Here is a 24,910-nt window from a genome sequence, read left to right as displayed (position 1 = left end):
TAAAGCCCCAATAGCCAACACGCACACGTCCATACACCCCCTGGGTGATTCTTGATGAATGCTCAGCACAATGTGTGCCGTCCAGATCATACAGTTTTTCTAAATATCTTCTGCCAAGGGATTGTGCAGCCCGAACACCTCAGTGATGGGAACTCACAGAGCTGGAGGTACCATCTGCCTTTGATCTTCCTCTCTAGCGACCACGCCAATCATTTCCCATCAATCTGGTAATTATTTTAGCTATTAATTATAAGCTTCTTGCAAGCACAGCTAAAGCCATCATGCCCTTCATCGCTTGTGAATATGTTTAAGATGGAAACCAACCTCGTTGTCTTCCATACTCTCATTCTCTTAGAACATACATTCCTCTAATAATTCAATGATCTGTTGCTGGGTTTCTTTCCTAACCACCATTGAAACCTTTAGGAGTCCATAATGAAGGCACATTGAAAGCAGTATTTTCAATTCTAGTTCTTCATTAGTGTTTCAATTTTCAGCCCTTGTTTTTAATTTCTTCTCTTACATGTTCTAGTTGAATCCTGGCTTAAATTAGATGTGTGTGAGTGACCGGACAGTCTTAGAAAGCATTAACTGCTCGCTTGGTTGACTGTTCATGTGCACACGAATAATACTGATGCCCTGCAATGTGTGGGGCTAGTAAACATTTGCTGCTGGAAAAACGCAGTGAAGGCCAAGGGGTCTTGTGTCTGTTAAACATGCATGAAAAGAAACAGAGCCCTATGAGCAAACATGGGACCTAGGAAGGGACTGCCTCATTCTGGGCCCACAACTGCCTGTGATTTGAGTTGGTGTTGACTGAAAGCTAAATCTCAGTCAGGAAACCAATGAGGTGGGCTTGGCCACTGTACTTATTACAGATCTTTGGATAACTCCAATGGCAACAGATGAGACTCTTATTTGGAAAGAGTCTCTTAGGAAAGTAATTCTAGGCCTTACAACAAGCCCAAGCATCTGTAATGAGGCAGAGAAGAGCAAATTCCACCAATTCTGCCTCAAGGATTTAAGAGAAGCTTCCTCCTCCAGCATGTTTTCCATTCATTCATTCATTCATTCATTCATTCATTCATTTATTCAGTTATTGGCATTGGGGATTGAACCTAGGACCTTGTGAATGCTAGGTAAACATTCTACCACTGAGCTATAACCCTGGCCCACATTTACTTCTTATTTTGCAACAAGGTTTTTATTTTCCCATTGGCCTGAAGTCACAGTGCAGCTCAGACAGCCTTTCTTGCCTCACCTTCCCAGGTGACTGGGCTGACAGCTTGTACAGCAGGGCTTCCTGAGGCTACCTGTCCCTACAGCCAAGCGTGGCTGAGGGGGATGTGGGAGCGTCATGTACATCTTCTTTATTTTGAATGCTTTAGCTCAATAAGTGAATATTTATTTTTAAAGGTGTGGATGTCAGGAATGGCAGCTTTTCCTGGCTTTCTACACATGAAGTAGAAAACTTGAAATCAAAATGAATAGCACAAGGATATTTTTTCCCTTTTCATTTTTAGGTGCAGCTGAGATTGCTGATTACCTGTGGGATTCTTATAGTTTTTCTTCTTGCTCTTGCTCTCTCTCTCTCTCTTTCTCTCTCTGTGTGTGCATGTTTTGAGACCGAATGACTTTGAACTTGTATTATTTATTTGTTTATTTTTGAGAGTGTTTCATGTCTCTGGCTTGCTTGGAACTCACTGTGTAGAACAGGTGGTCCTTGAATTCACAGCGATCCTCCTGCCTTTGTTTCCCAAGTGCTGGGATTAAAAGCATGCATTACCAAACTTACCTTGAGCTTCTGATCCTTCTGCTCAGGGCGGCTTTGGGAGTGATGGCATGCGCCGTTACTCTCTGTTTGGTGGTGTAGGAGACGGGGATGGAAGTTCAGGTGTGTTACTAGCTCACTCTGCCACGTGAACTACAGTCCCAGACCTCCTATTTTATTGCTGTTCTTTGTTGACTAGCGTTAACCCTGTGAACGGCTGACTGCTGCATCAGTGACAGATTTAGCTTCACCTGTCCGTTAAACCTCACTGCTTACTGAAAACCTTTGGAACTGTTTCTGTTGCTAATTGTCTTATGTTGCTCAACCTTTAAAGTCATTTAAGAATATCAAATCAAGTCGTCCAGTTTAAATAGCACTTATCTGTGTACCTTGCCAAATTCATTGTTCATCCATGATTTACCCAAGACCTGTCTGCTCCATTTCTGAAGATCTAGACCTTTTCTGGTTTGTGTTCTTGTCAAACTGGGTTACTTTTGAATTTTGTTGTTGTTGAAACTGTAAGAGTCTATTAACAGACAATAAATAGCATTTTCAAGTTCCTATGTATTTTTGAAATGCACGTACAATCCACTACTTGGCATATGTATGTAATTAATTTTGAAATCAAAGAAAGGGAAAACCATGCAAAAGAGACATCTGGGTATTGTATTGATGAAACCTGTGGACTCACTAGTGTGTCACAGATATTGTCTCTCACTAGTGTATGGATCTTTCTGGTCGTTTTATGACTGCTCAGGAGCATTGTAGTTTATTTGCCTAATTTCCTCTGTCTCCTCTTGGGCCTCTTGCAGCCCAGGCTGGCGTCACTGTCTTCCTGGGTGTTGGGATTATAGGCGGCCCACCACACCAAGCACCCAGTTCTCTTTTGATAAACATCTGAGTTGTTTCTGGTGTTTCAGTATTAAGACAGACCTGCGTATTCATTCATATTTATTTGTATGTTTTATGTCCTTTATCTAAAATGATTTTTCAAAGAGGCCCCAAAAAGATGTTGGGAAAGTAGGCTTAGATCTAGAAGTGAACCCCTCATTGGAGTCATCCCCATCAGTGAAGTGTAAAGAAGAAAACTGAACGAAGCTCAGGGCCATGAACACTGTCTGCATGCAGACAGCAGGGGCAGAGGAGAAATGGTCTGCTCACTAGGCATGCATTTGGTTTTGGAGAGCATCTTGCTCTGCAGCCCAGGCTGTCCTTGAACCTTCAGTTGCCGGACCTCAGCCAAGTGCTGGGCTTACAAGTAGTTTTTAAGTCAATATTTTATTAAGTACATCTGAATTTTTGTTGGAAGAGCTACACAAGATTTTTTGAAAGCTAAAAGTCTCTGAAGAAAACTTTTTTGTGCTCTGAAGTCTGCTTTAGTTGGATCTGAAATGGCCGTGTCATGCTCTTCTTCTGTGTAAAGTTCTGTGTAAATAGCCCACTATCTTTTTTATTGTTGCTGTTTTTTGAGACAAGATTTCTCTTTGTAGCCTTGGCTGTCCTGGATTCACTTTGTAGCCCAGGCTGGCCTCGAACTCACAGCGGTCCACCTGCCTCTGCCTCCCGAGTGCTGGGGTTACAGGCATGCGCCACTATGCCCAGCAGCCCACTATCTTTAAACATTGCAGAAAAGAAACTTCAAGTCACTTTAATGTTTTCTGATCTGTCCGCTGCTTTGCAAGTGGCTTTTCCCTCCCAGGGCTGTTCGTGATGTGAGTGTAGAAAGACAAACACTTTGTGCTTGCTCTGCTTTGAGAATGTCAAGGATTTTGTAATATTTTATTTACTGTCCAGTTGACAACAGTTGCTACAATTGCACTATCATCCACTCATGAGTTAAGGAACTGAAGATACATAGTAAAGAGTTCTAAAGAGCCCTAAGTGTTATTTCATAGACGCTATACATAAGCCATCTCATAATTTGGCTCTTTTTTCTGTGTGTACATTTGAAAATTTTATTAAATCCAGGCTCACCGGCTTCCTATGCTTCCAGACAACCTTGATTTTATATAATCACATTTGAATTATTTGAGGGAGTGTTTTCTCGTTTCCCAAGTGAAGGGCCTCTGTCATCAGGAAACGTTTGTTTCTGTGCCTCCATCGTGCAGGGATGGAGCCGGCTCATCCTGTCGTCCTGTTACCTCTCATTGCAGAGATCAGCTGTGGCAGTCCTCCGGCAGTTCAGAACGCCATCTTGGTGGGGAATCGCAGCTCCAGCCCCGGGGGTGTGGCTCACTATGTCTGTCAGGAGGGCTTTGAAAGTCCTGGAGGAAACGTCACTTCTGTTTGCACAGAGAAAGGCTCCTGGAGTGAAAGCACGTACACATGCACAGGTATAGACTCCTTCCTGCTGGGCCCCTGGTACCTGAGACACAGCACGGAGCAGGCGGAGTGTAAGCTGCCTGCCTCTGCCATTTGTGCGGGTGGGCATCTGGCTTTAGGATTGTCAGCTTACTCGTGATGGTTTAGAAGGTGGGCTGGGAAAATGAAATATTTTACACAGCCATCTCTTGAAACACCATAATTCACTATGGTTTTTTTGTTTCTTTTGTTTGTTTGTTTGTTTGCCTTCTCGCCTTAGCCAGCTGAGAAAATCTGTTTTATGAATCATTTTCTTGGAGGAGTATATTCTTTTTGTTTGTTTGTATGTTTTGTTTTTCAATACAGGATTTCTCTGTGTAGTCTTGGCTGTCCTGGACTCGAGTTGTAGACCAGGCTGGCCTTGAACTCACAGAGATCTGCCTGTCTCTCTGCTTCCCTGAGTGCTGGGATTACGGGCATATACCACGAAGCCCAGCAGAGAAATATATTCTTTTTTTAAAAAACATATTTATTTATTTTTATTATGTGTACAGTGTTCTGTCTGCATGTACACCTGCATGCCAGAAGAGGCACCAGATTTCATTATAGATGGCTGTAAGCCACTATGTGGTTACTGGGATTTGAACTCGAGACCTCTGGAAGAGCAAGCAGTGCTCTTAACCTCTGAGCCATCTCTCCAGCCCCAGAAGTATATTCTTAACATATATAACATGATGGCTTTTCAGACAAAAGATGACCAAAGGAGTTGTTTTATTTAACTGTGTCAAAATAAAAAATGCATCGTATTGATTCTTTTTGCATATATATGTCACTGGCGTCACGTATGTGTGCATTGTTGTGTAACCAGTCTCCAGAGCATCTCGTCTTTTAAAACTGGAGCTTCCCATTTCCTCCCCACAGACCGTGGTAGCCCACATTCTGCTTTCTGTCTCTCAGGACTGTGACAGCTGTAGGCATTTCATGGGAGGAGAATCATATAGTTCTTGAGGGTTTTTTTCAGTGTCACTTATTTCACTTAGCATAGTATTTTTAGGGTATACCACCAATGTAGGATATGTCATTTCCTTACCTGAGAAATATTCTATTATATATATAGGTGCACTTTAAATTCTATTTTCTGTGTGTGTGTGTGTAAGTATGTTTCTGTAGGTGCATTTGGATGTGTGTGTAGGTGTTCAGGACAGACGTCAACCTCAGATGTTGTTACTAGGGGTCCAGCCACTTTTTTTTTTTTTTTTTTTTTTGAGACAAAATCTCTCATTGGTCCAGAGCTTACCAGTTAGATTAATCTGGCTGATCAGTGAACCCCAGAGATCTGCCTGTTTCTGTGTTCTCAGCACTAGGACTACAAGAGTAGGCCTCCATGCCTTCCTTTTATGGGGTTCTGGCTGTCAAACTTGGCTTCTCACACTTGTGTGGCAAGCACCTGTGGACTGAGTCATCTCCCCATCCCTGACAGACAGAAATTTGATGATATCCATGCTGCTCACCCATTCATCCCAAAGATACGTATTTTGTGTGCCCTATGTGTGAAGCTCTACATTTTTGGAATTTATAATGAGGTAGAAGAATCAGACCCCTCCCCAAAGAAATGCATATTCATATGTCCCTGCAATGGCTTGCAAAGAAATTCAAAGCATCATAGACTGCTGGATCCTGTGGGTAAGAAATCCCTGGAGTGGGTAGAAAATTCTTCCTTTCAGTTATCACCATTATAAATGCAAAAGATGTGGGGTAGAGAGTGAGGAAACACAGAGGTTGAGAACCCTTGTTTTGCAGAGGTCTCACTGGCTGAGCTAAAGAGCAAGGACAAGCCAGCAGCAAGACCGAGGGCTTCAGGGCTGGGGCTTCTGGTTTCCCTGCGGATGAACTGAACTAGACTAACGTACTCTCTAGCTCGTGACCGCATCTCTAGCAGCACCTCTAGGACTTAGCTGGAGAAAGGGAGACTGCTTTCTCCCAGAAACCTGTTCCCTGAGGAATCACCTGTTAGGGAGCTGGGGATAGCTGTGGCCCCTTTGCCATTTGTCTCTGCTGCCACTGTTCAGAGTCCAGTGGCGGGCACAAGGATTAGTCACTACTTGAAAAACCAGGGGAGCTGGACGGGGCACAGTAAGCTATTAATTAGCCGATCCTTGTACAGCACTTTGAAGAACAAACATGTTATATAACTGCTAATTATAATTACTGTCCTCAGCCCTCCACCTTTCACTAAGTCTGTGGCTCCAGCTGCAGCTGTTTTCATGGGCTTATGCAAGCTTTGATTTCAGGAGAGAAAAAGGCATTCTCCCTGGGAGCTAGGCTCTTTCTGTGAGGAGGCTTGTGTGCCCTCAATCAGGATTGGCAGCTAAATTCGATTTTCTCAGATAAAGGGGGTGATTTACACGCTGATTAATTCATGCTTCTGTGCAGATCCTCTCTGGCAGGGCGGGCTGGAGAAGCTTCTGGAAATGGAGCGAGGAGATTCTGGTTGTCATGGCTCTTGCTTAGCTGCCCCTCTTCTTCTTCCCCCTGTTTTTCATCAGTGTCTTTACTGGCATCTGGACACCCCCGTCTATTCCATACTTACTGTATTCAGTGTTCACTTTCAGCTTCTTTCCCCACTATCATCCTTCCTCCATTTACCTCTCTTTCTATTCTTCTGTGGTTTATTCCAAACTGGGTAAACTCTCTGTACATGGATTGTTTTTAATTACTTTAAAGTATTTGTGAAGCCCTGTGTTGGTGGCACAGATCTGTAATGTTTTTTAATGGAGTATAAACTCTAACAAGGTGATAGGACTTTTTTCCCTAGGGCCGAAGGAGGTTGGACTTTTTTCTCTCTAAGGCCAGTTTGAACTGGCAACTCCAGACAGCTGGGAATTAGGCAACTACTTCAGTGTCTGGAAAAACCTGAGGTGGAAGCTTCACATTAGTGAGTCAGTTTTCCGTCAAGATCAAAGAGGCTGATCCCTTGTTGATAAGGCTGCCCCTAGCTTCCATTCTGCACAGGTCATTTGTCTTTCATGTTTGGAGTCTGGGTTAATAATTACAAGGCTGACACTCTGGTCACTCCAGCACTCTAGCTCTTGGAGAGAACAACTTTGTTAAAACACAGACTGTTGATCCCATAGCCTGCTCTCGGTACTACCGCAAAAGCTCCTCTTACCCTCTGTCCCTCCTTGGTGGTCGACCCTCCTTGCCAGCCCAGTGAGCGCTCACTTACAGCAGCTCTGTACGTTTTAAATGGAAAAGATTGACTGGGTAAATGTGCATGACTACATTGGCTGGGTTGGGTCTGGATATGTGTACAGTATATCCCCAACATTATTGCTGCGCTCACTGAGCACCAGCTTGCATACCCAGAGTTCTCCTGGGGCCTCTAATGTTTGATTTCATTTCACCCTCAAAACCTGTAAAGCAGGTATTTTCAGTTCATAGCCCAGTGATCTGAGACTCACGGAGGTTCAGCAATCTTCTTAGGGTCATTCTGTAACTAGTGCTTGATGGAGTCATGATTTGAACTCAAATCTGGGAGCCCTGCAGTCCCACACTTCCTGCTCTCCCAAGCTTGAACCATTTGCATACCAGCCGGATGAACTTTGACATAGTTTACATGGCTTGTTTCTTAAAATTACATATACAATACACACGCATACACATTTTACACACATAAGGGCACATTTGAGATGGAGATTTGCTATGTTGCTCAGGCTGGTCTCAAACTCTTGTTCTCAAGAGATCTTCCCGCCATCGCCTTCCAAACAGCTAAGTCTATAGACAAATATGCCTGACAAACAATCTGAACTTGTAGTTTTAATGCACCAATCAATGAGTCTTCGTAAAATGTGGCATATCATGACTCTAATGAACTAGATGTAGTTTTCCTAATGTGCATAAAGAAATTAATACCCAAATAAACACATATGCGTCCATGTGCATATGTAATTCACCTTAGGAACTTAGGCATGCCACTTTTACCCACTTTACATGACTTGAACTTAGAACGTAACGCTACGAAGGGAAAAATTAGACTGTAGCCAACGCCTTTGTTGCTGCTGTCATCAAAGTGTGCTTGTTTTGCACTCTGTTTGGAACTGGCCTCAGAGCTGAGTCATAAGATTATTGTTTCTCTTTTGGAATCAGAAACTGTTTAGACTGGAAATGATATTGAACTTACCCACCTGAATTTATTCTTGCAGTGTTTTCAAAAGTAAAGAAGGGCCCCAAATTGTAAATCGAGAGAGTAACCTAGACTGGCCCCCAACCTTGTACAGAGTCTTCTGAAAAACCTAGGTACGCGTAGTCCTTTCCTTCCCTTTTTATCTCAGCCTGCCACGGGGAAATTAGGCATCCATTTCCCTTCCCCTATGAATGACCACCTAACTGCTAAATTCATGTTCTGTCCTTCTCCTTCTCTTACTTCAATGTTGTGGATCATCCATCCATTCATCTAACCGATCCACCAGAAATAAAAATGCTTTATGATTGTCGTTGTCTTAGGCATTTGTTAACTTTAGAGAGATAAATACAGTTTTTGCTATGATAAAGTTTCACTCTGAGAAGTGGGACATTTAATAAGTAATTACAAAACAGTTAAGTGCTGCAGAGAGAAATACTAGGTATTAACAGCTGCCAAAATCCATAGATGCACACACGTATAAAGACATGTGTTTATATGTATATTATACATGTGCACACATGGTATATTTGTGTGAGTACTCCCACCCATCACAGATGGGACAAAGTAAAGGAAACCCGAGCACTTTATTATCCCAAATCTAGTGCAGATTCAGTAGGACCTTGGAGGGCCCTTTTCTGTGTCGAATTGGAGATGTTTATATGTCCTACAACTGGACAGGCGCAAGACCTGCTCTCCCTGCTTCTGTCCAAGATCAAACCCCAAGTATAAGCATGACGGAGTGGCATTTTATCAAGGAAAAACAGATAAAGGGTGGGGGAGAGGGAGGCGGCCTTTGCTAGCATGAGAAACAGGGAGGCTGACCTTGCTGCTTGGCCTTAATGACAGCTAAACCCTCCCCACCTGGATGGAGTGAGGAAGACGAGATGAAAGGAGGCCACACCCCTTATGGCCTTTCTTTCCTTCATTCCCTGGGCATATGTTCTTAGTGGCCCCTCCTGCCTCTTTCCTGCCCTTGTCCCCGGGACTCCTTGGATATCAGTTTTCTTGGTGCGCTGCCACTGATGCCCTCTCCTTGACCTACTTGGGTGTCTTACTTTCGCCCACCACAGATCCATGGCTTTTAGGGCTATTTTCCCATTGGACAGTCAGCAGGTAATTCATACCTCACGTGTCCTCAGTGCAGTTCTTTGCTCTCTCTTACAGGCCTGCTCTGCCTCTTGTGTCTCTGAGGAGAGCAGTGAAGGGGCATTCATTCAGCCTCTTGAGCTCCAAGGCTGGCAGTCAGCCTGGACTCCTCTGTCCTGCCCCCTCACCTCCCATTCATCTTCTTCAGAACTGTTTCTTGTTTCATAAAGTAGCCCAATTTCATCTTGTAGCCTCTTAACTACTTCAGCGCAAAGGCTCTTAGCGGCAGGGTCTGAACCGTCTAATTTTGAGTCTGGACTCGGTCCCTCATGCTGTCTGACCCTTGCAAGTTACTTAACATCGAAGCCTCAGGACTGTAGAATGAACATGATGATGTCCAGTCATCAGGTTATGTGGAAGGGTAAAGTCCTGTGCATAATCGCTGGTCCATAGTTTTAACTCAATAAATGTTCAACCCTTATTGTTTTTATTATTGCTGCTTATGACTGCTGGGAAAATGAGAGCAGGACTGTGAGAAGCAGTCTGAGCCTGACATATAGTTGTCATTGAGTAAATAGCATTATATTCTACTTTATGACCTCCGGTTCTTCTGTAGTCTAGTGCTTCCTTCCAAATGGAAAATGTCCCCATCATTATGCTGCAGCTTGTCTCTGTTCAGGGACACGTCTGTCCTCAGTCTGGTAGGAAAGCCTTTCCCCATCCTGTGCTTCCTCTGCAGCCTCACTTCCGTTCCCCCTGGCGTTTCCCCCTCACTACTCCTCCCTGCCTCCCCCTTTCACTGGCCTGATATTCAGATTTGCTGTTCTTCCTGCTCCTTGCTCTGCAGCCATTTATCTTCCAAGGCTGTCCCCACCATGAAACTGAATTTCCCAGGTCCTTCAGGGAGAGCTGCTGTCTTCCTGCTCTGTACCCTTCCATATTTGCATGTAGCCTGGGACAAAGCTATTGAGCTGCAATTTGCTTGTGTGTATGTCTGCTCCTTCCTTTAGGCAACATGGTCCTTGGGGGAAGAACTATTGGTCTAGTCTTCCTCGAAGTCCAGTGTTTGACATGGTAGGATGCTTGGCATTGGGTAGCAATTCTGTGAGCCATGAGCAGGAAATGGAGAAGGACTTGTCCAAACAGGACTTTAATACGTGCCATTTCTTCCTCCTTTCTTTTCAGGTTTTATGGCATTTGTCTACTTAGTTGTGTGTGTGTGGGGGGGTGCATGCTTGCTGCTGTGCACATGTGGGGGTCATCAGGCTTGTTGGCAAGTGCCTCTGGCCACAGAGTCATCTTGTCAGCCCCTAAGTGTTTTTCAATTATTGGCATAATTAAAATTAGTGTATATTTTACCAAGTGCTGTATTTTCAAAGGGCAGCATTAATGCAGGCATTTAACACCTGGTATTTTTGTAAGTCTTTTCAACTTGTTTGTCGGTACTTGGTGGGAAAAGACATCTATTCTTTGGGATGGGATATCTGGCGTCTCTATAATCAGATCTGGTCCCATCTGTGCAGAGCATGGCACAGGCTAGAGGCAGATGGCATCTTTGAGATGTCATTTGCAGTTGTCATAGCGAAAGAGCAAAAAGGAAGAACAAGACAGGAAACCCTTTTCTAATCTCTACTTGGGTAATACAGGCACCCCAAATAGGAAGGCTGTTTGCTTTATTGGCAACTCAGGAAGAAGATGAGGGGAAGCACTGTTCCTCTGGAACAGCTGCTGAGTCACCATCAGAGGGCTGTGTGAGTGAGCAGACATGCTGACGGTCCTGGGCTTTGAAGGGCAGCAGCAGTGGCCAGTACAATTCAGTACGTGAATTTTACCCCGGCTAATATGCTGGTATCAGCATCACCTTTGCTTCCCAAGGAGGTAAACCAACAAGGTCGTTACATTTCTTTGCTTATTCATGCTGACAACTAGATTCTTTTTTCACATTATCTGTGATGGACCAATGATGTAGAAACCTATTATTATTATTATTATTATTATTATTATTATTATTATTATTATTTTAGGCTTCATAGCTGATACTCTGATATCTCTACAGAAATGTGTGGTTTTTCTCAGCCTCAGTTTATTCTCACTAATATGTAGCTTGGATTTACCTGAAAACAGGCGTGGTGGGACCCAGGGTCTAGATAATGCCAGCATGGAATGAGTTAGTAAATATATTATGGGTGAACATAGAGATCAGTAGACTAGGTGAATCCAGATTTGACCTTGGTTCTGTACAGGAGACTTGTGCTAACCTTACAGATGCTTAAGTTTCAGGCTCCTTTTCCCTCTTAGTGGCTGAGAACAGATTTATATGGGGAGAAACAGGAGCTAATCAGGGAGTGTAATTCCTGAGGTAAACAATTGTCGATTTATCATTCGCATTTCCGTTTGTTTTGTTTCTTAGTTTTAAAAGGTTACTGTTTTCAATGGCACTTCTGTGTGGCTGTGTACAGCGGCCGTAGGTGCCTGTGTCGGATCCCTTGCGGTGGCACAAATGCATTGTTGTGAACTGTTTGATGTGGGTGCTGTGCACCAAACTGGAGCCGTTGAACTGAAGCCTTTCACTGACTTGGAGCTCACCTGCTCGACGGGACAGGGATCCGTCAGCCTCCATTTTCCTAGTGTTGGTGTTAGAAGCACGCAACACCAATCCCAGTTCGGGGCCTTGCTCCAGCCTCCCTGAGTGGGTTCCAGTGGCAGCCAGTGGCCCATCAGGCTAATCACAGTAAAGAAATAAGGAAGCAAACAAACACAGGTTCTGAGGCCCAAACTCAAGGCCTTGTGCTTATGTGGCAAGCAGCCCTTCCCACTTCCCTTGATGGAGGTCTTACCTTGAGTTTCTCTCCAGACAGAACCAGAAGTTTGTATTATTATGTCACAGGAGTAAGATCCCATGAAGAAGAATCAGGGACCAAGAGGAGTAACTGAGGGCAAGAAAGAGCCAGTGTGAGGGTGCTCCCGCGTCCTGGTCTCCCCTGGGTAGAAGGAACTGCTGCAGTGCCATGCAGCATTCTGAAAGGCTGTGAACACTGAGTCACTCAAGGCCCTGCCTTGGGGACTGGGAGAGAGGGGCAATGACTGTCCACTAGTTCCTGTCTCCAGGGGATTTAACTCCTTTCCCCTTCCAGACTTCATGGGCTGGAGTGCATGAGCTACAAAGAGGAAACTCCAGAATAAGAGGCAAGACACAGTCATGTTGTCAAAGTGAATCCGGGCTGGCATGAGCCCCAGGAACCTGTGAGGCATTAGCACCACAGGAAAGCTTGAATAGGGCTGTAGAATATTCCTTTTTGAGGAAATGAGAATTCTTGTCTCCAAAGGTGATAGTGCAATGCCTAACTTAAAGGGTTTGGGTTTTTGTTTGTTTGTTTGCTTTGCTTTTTCCTCCTTTTGACGTTATTATAAAAGAAATTGCTTGATTATCCTTTAATCATCCATTTACTGTACAGAATGCTTATCAACCTTGTGTCCTACAGCATTGTTGAACTCTTTTCCTAGCCCTCCTAGGCTTGTGGGGTTCTTTTGTTGTTGTTGTTTTAAGGTTTGAATTCTTTAGGGATGTCTGCATATAAGATCATGTCATTTGCAAATAGAAATAGCTTTACTTATCTGTAGCAAATTTGATTTTAAGAAATGAAAAGGTAGGTTTTCTCCCATGCCATGCTGAATATTGGCTGGCTGGATCCATTGGCAACTATGTCACTTAAGGAAACCCGTGCGTTTTTCCACATTGCCAGATTTATCACATGAATCAGAAGTGCAGGTTGTCTAGAAGAAGCAGAACCCAGAGAAATCTTGCTTTCCCACTCCACCAGGATGGCATGGTTTCTGCTAGAGGAGTCCCAGGGGCATCAGGAACTCTGTGGGGAACTCAGGTCATCCTCAGCTTTCCTGGGGGCTCATCCTTCATGGTGACTTGAGCCACTTCCCTTTAGGGAATAGCAGTCACCTGAATGAATGCTTTCCACCCAGGGTAGGATGAGGGAGGCCGAAGCAGGTCTTCCCTGTGAGGTTATGAGGAAGCTTCCAGTAAGAGCTCAGTTCCGGGCCGTGGTCCAGCCTGCAAGTGGAACACCAGTGGCATCCAGTGGCCTGCCAGGCCCATCACAGTTGGAGCTCTTCCCCGCCCTCAGGCAGTAATCTTTTCCTTTTCTGTCTGGTCAGGCAGTGGGCCAGGCTCGTTCAAGATGGACCACCTGGGATGGCTGGGATTGCTCAGTGCCTCATCTGAACCAGAGAGTGACTGGTGAGCGGCAGAGATACCAGCTGGAAAAGGCCCTGAGTCCACCAGGATTCCCTAAAGCCTGCTGGTGTGGTTCATGAGTCAATTCTTCTTTCTTTCTTTTTTTCTGTTCTAGAAATAACGATAGAAATTCATGATGTGTCTATGTTTAATGACTCCTGTGTGAGGTGGCAAATAAGCCCAGAGAGAGTAAGCTCCAAGATCATGTACAAGGTAAGTAAAGTGAGCTGCTTTACCTTGCAATGCAGAGCTGCAAGTGTGAGCCAGAAGGACTTGCCTGTATAGGAGCTACACACACACACACACACACACACACACACACACACACACAAACACGCATGCCATCTTCTTCCCTCCCTTCTGCTGTCTTTCCCTTCTTTCCTTCAGTCAAATTGAAACCACATTTCTTTGCAAATGAATAGTAACCATCTATCTATTTTAACTTATAAAACAGCACAGGTAATCACTTGGTATATGACTTGGTGTGCAGTCTTGCTTGTATGTTCAAGTCGAGGTGAACTTCCTTCATTTTGTAAAGTTTCTTGCGACACTTCTTTAAACAAAGATTCTTGCAAACACACTGGTGTTTCAGTTAGAGCCAACACCAAGACAAGACAAGTTTAGAATCTACGTTTAACCTCCCTTCATTAGGAAAGAATTATTTTCTTTAACAGGTCTTGCATGCTGTTATTCATATAGGTAACCAGGAAGATAAAACAATGATACTTCTATAACTAGGAAAATGACAACCAGGTCATACTGCTTAATGCTGCCAATGTGGTTTGTCTAATGGTTTTCCAGTTCCATTGCCCTTTTTAAAAAGTGGGTGGGATTTTAAGGCGTCTGGTGTATATGCTGTCCCCCGGAGCGTGATGGCGGGGACATGCCTCTGTTTATTCTCGGTAGTGGTGGTTTGCAGGCACTTGTGTCTTCCACCCCCCCACCCCCACCCCAGCAAGGCCAGAAGCATATGCTGATGGGTAGCAGAACCTCCTTTTCCGGTTGATCATCTGTGGCACTCCCAGAGTTCTCGCTCCTGTCACAGCTCAGGAGTCAATAGTCCCTGGGTTGATTAGACTGTGTCTAACCAGGGCCTCATGGTAGAGCTGGCACTCTTCCCTGGTTACAGTTTCTAAGATGAGGCCACAGAGAATCAGCGCTCAGCACGGTGAAGTATCGTCACTCTGACCAGAGTCACATGGATTTTCCCTTCTCTTTTCTCTTCTAAAGATACACATTGAAAGACAGCAGCCAGATGCTGTGGAATCCATTCAGGAGGAGACACTCAGTGTGACCACAGACAGCAGGACCCCAGAAGTGTGCCTCGACCTTCAACACCGTACCCATTCCACCGTGAGCATTTCTGCAGCCCCTCCCTGGCATTCTGTGCCCGCCATCTTCAGATTCCAGGTGGCTGGTAGGTAGGCGGGAAGAGGCATTTCCTCCTAGGGGATTCTGAGCACAGGATATGGGGAACCAACGGGCAGGGGATTTCTGCTGGTGTAGGTGGAAGGATGAAGCTACTCCACGGGGAGAACCGGAGCAGGTGTAGTGGGATTGTCTCTTGTTCTCTTGTCATCTAGCTGAACAGCACTGGAGATGGTTTCTCAGCTGAGTCCTTGGAGAGTAATGGGTGGTAACAGAAAGGACACTAGATGATGATGTCATGGATTGCAGGTATACACAGGAGTAGAGGTCTTACAGCTGATGTTTGCTGGGAAGCCCAACAGGCCTTTCTTTCCCTTGCTTAGGAAAGAGCAAGAGCAGAGAGGCTGAAAGGTCAGCTAATTCTTTCCGATGAGCTGGTCTGGCTGGCTAGTCAGGGTAGCAATGGTTAAGTGGGACTAGAAGGCAGCCCTAGGGTACAGAAGGGTCCATCTGTTGAATTGGGAATGGACCCAAAGGAGCTTTAAGAAGTAGAAACAGGCCAGGTGTGGTGGTGCACACCTGTGATCCCAGCACTCTGTGGGGCAGAGGCAGGTGGGTCTCCATGAGTTCCAGGACAGCCTGGTCTATAAAGCGAGTCCACAACAGCCAAGGCTACACAGAGAAACCCTGTCCCGAAATCACCCCAGACCTACCTCAAGAAAAGAAGTAGGAGCAAGAGCCAGATGTGGCAGTGTGTGCCTGCACTCTGTGAGCAGAGCTAATTGGGCTTCTGTGAGTTCCAGGCCAGCCTGGTCTACAGAGTGAGTTCCAGGCCAGCCTGGTCTACAGAGTGAGTTCCAGGCCAGCCAGTGATGCAAAGTGAGGCCCTGTCTAACAGAACGAGGAGGAATAAGGCTGGGAGATGGCTCAGCTGGTAAAGTTCTGGACACACAGCATAAAGAGTTGTGTTTGGGTCCCCAGCGCCTATGTTAAGAGCCCTGAAATCTCAGCCCTGGCAGACAGAAGGGTCCCTGGCAGCCAGCCAAAGTGTCAGCCCCAGGTTCGGTGAGGGAGTGTCTCACAACATGAATGATTCAGGACATGCAGTGTTGACCTCTGGCTCACATGCGTGAACACACACACACACACACACACACACACACACATATGCAAGCATGTATGCAAAAAGTAGGACTAAACCACTGCATGTAATTGTTGTGGGATTTAAAAAAGATGACTCGATTAGGGAGAGCAGTGTGGCCGTGGATGCTTAGGCTTATGCAGCAAGCTCTTTGCCAACTAAGCTGTTTCCACAGCTCAAGCCAGTTCTTTTTCCCAAAGAGACTTCAGGACCAGAGAAACAGCTCAGTAGATAAGAGCGCCTGCTCTCCTTTCTGGGGTTCAGCTCCCAGCATCCACATGGCAGCTCACAACTCTGAACGCCAGTTCCAGAGGCTCCAATGTCCACTGGACATTATGTGTGGTCACGCACATGTGCTCACACATACATACACACAAAAAACTAAAACATTTTTTTAAAAAAGAATTTGTATTTAATAATACTTTAAAGTTAAACTTTGAGCAGCAGTTGGTGCCACTGATTATTTGTAACTAGTTGTTTGATGTCCCATTAAGGAAATCTTCCTTGGATATTGCTGCCCCATTCACCAGGATATGACAACCTAAGATCAAACGAATAATAAGACAGCTTGCCTGCTGAAATAATGTAAGGCCAGCTAGGAAGTTAGGCCTCTTAGAATGTTTTTAGTGAATAAAACTTATTTTACTTCAGGTATTTAATGTGAAGAAAAGATCAGAACTAAGTAGGAAAACTGTAGCGAGTGAACTCCTGTGGGCTTTCAAGAATATGTCTACTTGAAGGGGGTCATCAAAGGATTCAAACACATTTGTCCCTGAGTCAGGATGGAAGCCGTTCTTACAAATACTGATTGCCCCTCAAGGAGTTTTCCACTGGGGGAAAATGTGCCCTTGGGAATCAGATAGACCTGGCTTTGCACCTTGGCTGTGAGCGAGTTATGGCATGGGGCAGTATGGGGAAGGTCTACTGAATTTAAGGAAATTTTATTTTCAAGGCAGTGGAAGCCGTGGTCTGCATTAGTGTTGTAAGCCCGCAAATCAAATTTATCTTTGAAGAAGTGCTCATAAGTGAGTTCGTGTTAATTGATGCTATTTATTAATATTTTCTAGATTTTGAAGTTGTAGATAAGAAGCATAGGGCATGACTGTGGCTGGCGTGTGATGTCCCTGGTCTCTGTACCACTCTGTTTTGTTGGAAGTTTAAGTGGAAATAGGTTACACTTGCACGGTAACCTGGCGAGAACTGGGGTTATATGGAGGCATGCTGGCTGGAGGCAGAATATACCCCAGCTTTGCTCCAGCCTTCATTTGTGCATCATTGCAAAGGACTGTCACTCAGTCCTGAACATCCTGTTGTTTGATTTGCTATCAAGGTGATGCTACTTCTCAGCAAATGAACAAGGAGCTATAGACACACTCACACAAACACACACACAGAAACACACACACATCATATAAACATGCAAACACACACAGACACAGTCCACAGATCTGGAAAAGTTTACATCATTCTGGAATTTTCCCTTCTATCACGATTAGACAGATTTGCTCACAGGATCATTTATGTCTCACCTCTTTAAAAAGTTAATTTGTTGACCCCTTTGTCAGTTTCCCCCATGACTTTTGTCAGTTAATGTTTTCTAGAATTTTTTTAAAATGTGGGGGTGGGGTGGGGTGGGGTGGGGTACCTGCCTATTTGTCTGTGCGTGTGTGGACACCAAAGATTGACCTTAGATATCTTCCTCCATTTTACACACACAGACACACGCACACGCACGCACGCACACACACACACACACACACACACACACACACACACCTGCCACACACAGGACCTCACTCTGCAGCCCTGGACGTCTTGGATCTCATTCCACAGACAAGGCTGGCTTACACTCGGTAAGAGCTTCCTGCTGGAACAAGGCTGGGCACCGTCATGTGCATGCTGAGAGCAGCCAGTGCCCCTAACCACCAGCCAGGCTGTCTGTCTCTTTTCCAGAGAACGGGCTCTGATTTCTAAACTGTATTTTCCCTTTTCTACCTAGTTAAATTCATCTAAATTTCATTATTTCCTCTCCAGGCTTTTCTTAAGTTGGTTTTATTGCTAGGTTTGTAAGTTCTTGGGGTTTTGTTTGTTTGTTTGTTTTTGAAACATGGTTTCATGTAGCCCAGGCTATCCTCAAACTTATTATGTAGCTGAACTTATGATGTAACCAGCCTTGAACTCCTGACCCTCCTGCCTTCTGTCTCACTAGCCCTGGCATGAGAGATGTGTCATCTGGCCCAGAGCATTTTAACATTGTTTAAGCGAACGCAAAATTCAACACATTCCCACATTTTCCTTTGAATGATAAAAGTCCTGAAGGCTTCCCTCTCCCTCACAGATTTAAGTTGTGAGAATTCCTGAGACACGGTCAGTTATTCTCTTCTTCGCTTTCAAGGCATGATTTAATTGCTGTGCTGATTTTTCTTTGGCTTAAATAGTTATTTTAAAACGTGCTAATATATGTTCTCTTTGCTCTTACTTTGATTAATTGCACAATTGCTGTGCTGATTTCCCCTTTTAAGAATTAATTATAATTGCATTACATCACACCATTAGTGTGATAGATATGCACATACATATACATATATACATACCTTAGGGTTTTATTGCCATAAAGAGACATGATCATGACAACTCTTGAAAAGAAAAATATTTAATTGGGGCTGGCTTACAGTTCGGAGGTTCAGTCCATTACCATCATGGCGGCATGCAGGCAGACATAGTGCTGGAGAGGTAGCTGAGAGTTTTACATCCAGATCCACAGGCAGCAGGAAGAGACAGTGAGGCACGGGGCCTGGCTTGAGCTTCTGAAACCTCAACCTCCCCTCTCCTCTTCCCCAGTGACACACGTCCTCCTAACAAGGCCACACCTCCAATAACACTGCTCCCTATGGAGTGAAACCGTTTTCATTCAAACCACCACAACACGTGGATACATATTTAAATTAGTGTATGAAGCTATGAGTTTCTCCATGACATTTTCAAATACTGTCTTTGTTCATCATCCGTCTCTTCCTCTAACCTTCTTGCTGCACCTCCAGCCTTTTTTTTTTTTTTAATAACATTTCTTTGTTTTTCTTTTATGTGTCTTATCCTCTGGAGCTGCACGCGGTGGTGAGGCCTCTGATGTGGTCCTGAAGAGCGGGCTCTTACAGCTGAGCTATCCCTTCAGCTTTTGCTTTTTAATAATTACACTTCAATGTTAGTTATTTCTAGTCTTAAGACATTTAACACACTTTGCGGGGTTTTGGCACCTGCGGACCTTACTGCTTGATCGGGCTGTTTCATGCAGCGGATGCGGGAGAGGGCGAGCATTTGCGGTGGGCGCGGTGCGGTCTGCCTGCTTTCTGCGTTACTAGATCAGCCGGGACTGCCATTCTTTTCTTTTTCTCCATCTCTCTGGTAGATGCTAATTGCTTTCTCTTGCAGGATTTGATGCTGCCGTTTCCTGTGTTCTGACACACGTTCTTCTCATGACAGCGAATGGCTCACTCTATCTGCCTAACGTTGTTTGCTTTACCCTGCACTTGGATGCAGCACTGACTTCCTCAGTTTCTTTGTGCTTTGCATAACATGCTGTTAACTGTCCTCACAAGCCGGCTGGGTGTGGCTGCCTTGGCCAGCGCCAGGAGCCAGGCACAGAGCGTCCCTGGGGAGAGGCTGACCCTTGAGCAGATAAGCTAGCAGACTCAGGCTATGGCTGCCTGGGGTACGATTTCCCTCCTAACGTTTTCTTTTCTTTTCAACTGCCACACCACTATGTCTTTTGTTTCTTTTCTTTTTTTTTTTTGTTGCGTCCACGTTTTTTGTTTGTTTTTTCAGTGAGTCGGACAGTGCAGGTTTTCTTTTTCTTCTGCAGCTGACTGCATTTTTAAAGAAGCTACGTGAGCGTGTGTCTCTCTGCTTACCAGTGATAACACACTCCAACAACGCTAACTTCCCTCCGGGTGAGGAAACAGCTGATCCCCTCGCTTTATTTCTCCTGCTTGTCTGGTGCTTTATTTTTGTTTCATGGTGCTCATCGTGACGTTTCAGCCGCCATTGAACCTTCTTTCTGAGCCCCTTTCTCTGTTTCTTGCTCCATTTCTGTTCACCTGTTTAGAAGACAATTTTTATCTTTTTTCACCGTGGAAATCGGATCCTTTCTGAGCCAACAGTGGTAGGAGAATGTCTTCTGTTGCCTTTACCAGTGAATAAGAGTTTGAGTGGAGATGAAGTCTTGAAATAGAAACTTGTTTTAAGCATTCTGTAAACAGATCACATGGCTGTGGGATTTAACGCCTTAATGGGGGGTCTGAAAAAAGTGTGACTTTGTCTTTTTTTCTGAAGGGGAGGAGCACAGAGGAATAGACCTTGGATCTCTAACAAGTGAAGCACAGGCTCTAATGTCCAACCACACCTCAGTCTCCCCTACTCTGTTTCTAATCCTATGAGGCAATCTGATTGTCAGTGTGGATATGAAACAAGCTCCCTGTAGCAGTAGCTGAAGCCCTTAGTCAGCCATTCGTGCACATGGTAAGTGCCTGACCTGGGAACAGGCATTGAGGTCTACAGCGATGGGAAAGGAGGGAACTTTCTTCTCACGAAGCTTCAGTCTGCGGGATGGAGCGCACTCCATCAGTCTTCCCAGTGCCCCGGGGGGGGGGGGGTGATCTGTTCACACACTGGGAATGATCCTCCAGATCTCCATCTCAGATTGTTGGCTCTTCTTGCCACCCCCCCTTTTTTTCCAACACACTTATGCGGAATTCCCTGCTTTCTTCTTTAATGTCATGTCCTTTTTCCTCTGCCTTCTCGGAATGTATACCTACTGTATACGTGTGTGTGTGTGTGTGCGTGTGTGTAAAATGCACCAAAAATGCTGTTGTGCACTTTCATTTCCTCTTTGAGGAGTGTGTGGGCAATCTCAGCTTTTTCTTTTTTTCATTTCTGCCTTTCTCAACATTTTCTTTTGAGTACATTCTTCTTTCGTTAGAATCATTTTGGATGTTTTTGAGAAACTATTATTGAAAGTACAGAATAGATACTGCTTAATCTTACTATCATATTGCTTAAAAAAAAAAAGCAAACACCCTATGGTACCTTGTACGCATTCCTCCCTCCCCTTCCCTTTTCTTAGTGATAGAATCATTCATAGCCTCCTAGATTACTTATCCCAGGAAGCTAAAGCTCTGTCTGATCTGATGCTTCCTCATAAGATGGGTGACCCTCCCTTTGATCTTGCTTTTCACTGGATGACATTAATGTGCTTATCTCAGCGTTCCTGTGAAGGATTTTCTTTCGGTTGAGCAGGCTGGCCTCCTTTGAGGAGGAGCTGTGGGGAGGCTGACATCCCTGAGTTTAATTTCTGAGTACCTTGTTGTGTTGACCTGTGTAGCTGTTGGCCTTGGGCCAGCTCTGCCTGGCTTCATGATGGTGCGGCGGGCTACCAAAGCAGCAGGGACAAGCTGTCTAGTCAACCCAGGGTTTTTGTTACATGGAACTCTCTGGTCCTGAGGTCTCCAGTGTGCTAGGGAATGACCATTGGCATTAGCAATGGTAGTGAATTGACTTTTTACCCTGACTGCCTCTCAGAATTGCCAGGTGAGTCTAAGGTCATGTCACCCAGAATGTGCCTGATCTCAGCTGATTTATGAAGCCAAGCAGGGTTGGGTCTGGTTAGTACTTTCCTGGTGACCTTTAAAACATACTCCGCAGATGTCCAAGCACCACTTTAGAGGTGTTGGGTTTGTGTGGTTCTGGTGTGCAGTTAAATTTAAGGGCTAACTGTGGTCCACAAGGATGTCCATCCCAGACTTGTCCTATGGCCTGTCCGGCTTCCTCATGGGCTCAAGTTCTCTAGTCCTTCCTTTGAAATTTGGAGAGCATGCTCATGGCTTGGAAGGCGGGTCGGATTGCTGCTTTGAGCCTCCCCATCGCCTGGTCTCTTTTACACTATACCAAGTGTAGATGTCCTCGTGTGCCCGCCTTGCATATGGCAACCAACCTTTCCTTCCAACCCAGATGCAAATTTTGACCCATTTTCAGTTATTCTCAGTCACTTCTGTCAGGAGTGGGTGTGGGAAGTAGAAGCCAGAAGCCTTTGTTCCTGGCACCGTCTTCCTCTGAATTCAAACAGTAATGGCTATACTGCATGAAATTGTCTCGGGTGGGAACCTGCAGACAGCAGCTCCGCTTGTCTTCTGTCTGTGTACAGTCACAGACATGATGTGCTGTTTCTTCCCTAAGTTTCATGCCTGTGTACATTTGCTGTTCCTCAAACTCCTATGGCTGCTTCCCCACCTCCGATATCCTTGTAAAAACTAAACACTGTGAGGATAAAGGAGATACGACAGGTCTTCAAATTCTTAGAACCACATCTTCACATTTTCCAGTTACAGTCAGGAGTATCGTCTCTCATCTAATTGCCTTGTGTTACAGGTGTTAGCAATATTGAAAATGCCTTGGGCAATCCTGATTTTGACTGAAATAATTTTCCATTATCATAAATACTTCTCAGGTGGCACAGACTCCCGAGGGAGCCTTACATATTAAAAGTGGTTATAACCAGAGTCTCCCTGACAGAGAGCACTTCTGTGTGCTGCTGTGGCTGTAGCTCAGAGGACAGAGCATGGTGTGTACATGTGAGCTGGTGGGTGTGAGCACGGCACCACAGAAAGAAGAAACAAACAAACCACCTTTTCCTGATTGGTGGAAAAGGTCGAAGCTTATTTGTTAGGAAATCTGCTTTTCCTTAGAAACAGCTTTGTTACTCCTAGATTCAAAGTGAATTCTTCAATTTATTCTCTGGAGTCTCTTCGTTTTAATTGGATTAAGAAAATCAAGGATTGCAGGAATGTTCCGCCCTGCAGGAAGGAGGAAATGACTTTTTCTGTAGACTGGTAGGACGGAGCCTGCCTCCTGGTTGTTAACCACCTTAGCTGAGCAGAGCTAAGGAGCTGGAGAATTGTCTGCTGCTTCTTCCTCATCATGTACTTTCCAGTCGTTTTCTGTTGGGAAGCGCCGGCCCTGAGGCTTCCAGCCCGTAGAGTTTTACGCACCATTTCCCATATTCTCAAACTGTCTGTCCACGGATGTGCTTCAGGACATTTTATTATGGCCCATCTGTAAGCACAACTGGCTGTCTACAAAGGTCGCAGTTTTACGGCGACATTTCAGTGTTTCACTCGGTTCTCTCAGCTGCCCAGGAAGTAGGAAAGCAAGCGGGATAAGTTCATTTCAGAAATGGGAAAATTAAGGCTCAGAAGAAATCCTTCTGAACTTGCCGTGGCCAAGTTTACACAGCTCGGGAGTAGATGTAGCTCTGGGTGTGGTGGCCATGCCTGTAATTCTGGGTCTCAGCAGGCTGAAGAAAAGCAGTTATGAGTAAGGGGCTAGCCTGGGTTACATAGCAAGTTCAAGAAGGCCTGGGCTACAAAGTAAGACCCTGTCTCAAAAAACGAAACAAGGGGCTGGCGAGACGGCTCAGTGGTTAAGAGCTTTTGTTGTTCTTCCAGAGGACCGGGGCTTGGTTCCTAACCTTCACATAGCAGCTCACAGTTTCCAAGGGCATCAGGCAGGCATATGGTACACAGACACACATGCAGGCAAAACACTCATAAGATGAAAATAAATAAATCTTAAAGATAAAACCCCAAACAGATGAAAACCCAGAAAACAGACAGGGACTGGGAAGTGGTTCAGTTCGTAAACGTCTTACTGTGTAAGCCTGAGGACCTGAGTTCGATCCCTAGAACCCACATAACACCCAGGAGCTGGGTGCACGCCTCTAATCCTAGCACTGGGAAGGAAACAAACAGGAGGGTCCTGGGTGCTTGCTGCCCAAATGGTCGAGCAGAACCAGGGGCTCCAGATTCATGGAGAGACCCTGCCTCAAAGAAAAAGGTGCGGAGCAACTGAGAACACACACACACACACACACACACACACACGCAAGCACACACTCTGGAGCCAGTGCTTGAGCCCAAGTCTGTAACAGCAAGTGTAGATAAGTGCCCCTGTGTTGAGCCTGCTCCCAGCCTTTGAAAGTGTTCCAGCCGCACTTGGTGATGCAACCTTTCTATATGTTCTCTTGTCTTCTAGAAGATCATCTCCTAGAAGATGATGGAATTTTCAATATTTCAGTGTTTAATGAAACTTGTTTGAAGTTGAACAGGCATTCTAGGAAAGTTGGATCAGAGCAAATGTACCAAGTAAGACATTCCCTTATTCTTGTCTGAGTAGTCACTCAAAACACTGAGGGATTCATCCCCACACTGGGTGCCTCATTCTTCCCCTGAGCGTCCTCTCACTCTTAACCCCGAACTGAAAATCTCACCAAACGTGTCTTTTTCATGATCTGTGACCCTTCTTTGCAGAGCCCACGCTCAGGCTGGGGTGTGTCCTAGCAGCAAGTCTATGTCTTTAGTAAACCCCCAGTTCTGCTTACAGTGAGGGCTATCTCCAGTGGAAGATCCAGAGTAGGTAAAGACTCCCCCTGGGCTGACTGCACTGTTTGTGGTCACTGCTCCTGGAGATGAGTTCATGGTGGCAGGAGGAACGCAGTGGAAGGAATGGTCTGTGTACTTGATGGTTTTCTGTCATTTTCCTGCCTACAAATTCACACTTACTTTTGAAAGCATTTAATATGTATATGCTACTTTGCTTTCAAATCCACACATGGGGCGTAGGACTTTTTTTTTTTTTTAAGAAGCTCGTTGTGTGGCCACTGGCTTTCATTTCACTTCAGTTTTCTTCTATACCCAAACTCAAAGCAAAAGCAAATTTAAGAAGGAACTTGGATTCACTTTGGTGTCATTTCATGCCTGGAAA

The 24,910-nt window shown here is 45.0% G+C and overlaps 1 protein-coding gene across 3 annotated transcripts in view; it reads left to right on the top strand.

The window, feature by feature from the left end:
• The window catches only part of Susd1 (sushi domain containing 1), a 121,635-nt gene that overhangs the window by 40,750 nt on the left and 55,975 nt on the right, over positions 1-24,910 (top strand). For all 3 annotated transcript variants that reach the window (XR_009591006.1, XM_060381138.1, XM_060381139.1), the window contains exons 6-9: positions 3,925-4,104; positions 13,706-13,803; positions 14,821-15,007; positions 24,182-24,291. Coding sequence is in view for 2 of the 3 variants with exons in the window: in XM_060381138.1 (XP_060237121.1) it covers positions 3,925-4,104; positions 13,706-13,803; positions 14,821-15,007; positions 24,182-24,291 (575 nt within the window). In the remaining variant the exon portion in view is untranslated. The remainder of the gene's footprint in view (positions 1-3,924; positions 4,105-13,705; positions 13,804-14,820; positions 15,008-24,181; positions 24,292-24,910) is intronic.

The sequence above is a fragment of the Meriones unguiculatus genome, chromosome 3 (assembly GCF_030254825.1).
Source record: "Meriones unguiculatus strain TT.TT164.6M chromosome 3, Bangor_MerUng_6.1, whole genome shotgun sequence".
Classification (NCBI taxonomy): Eukaryota; Metazoa; Chordata; class Mammalia; order Rodentia; family Muridae; genus Meriones; species Meriones unguiculatus.
This window is presented reverse-complemented; position numbering and strand designations above follow the sequence as displayed.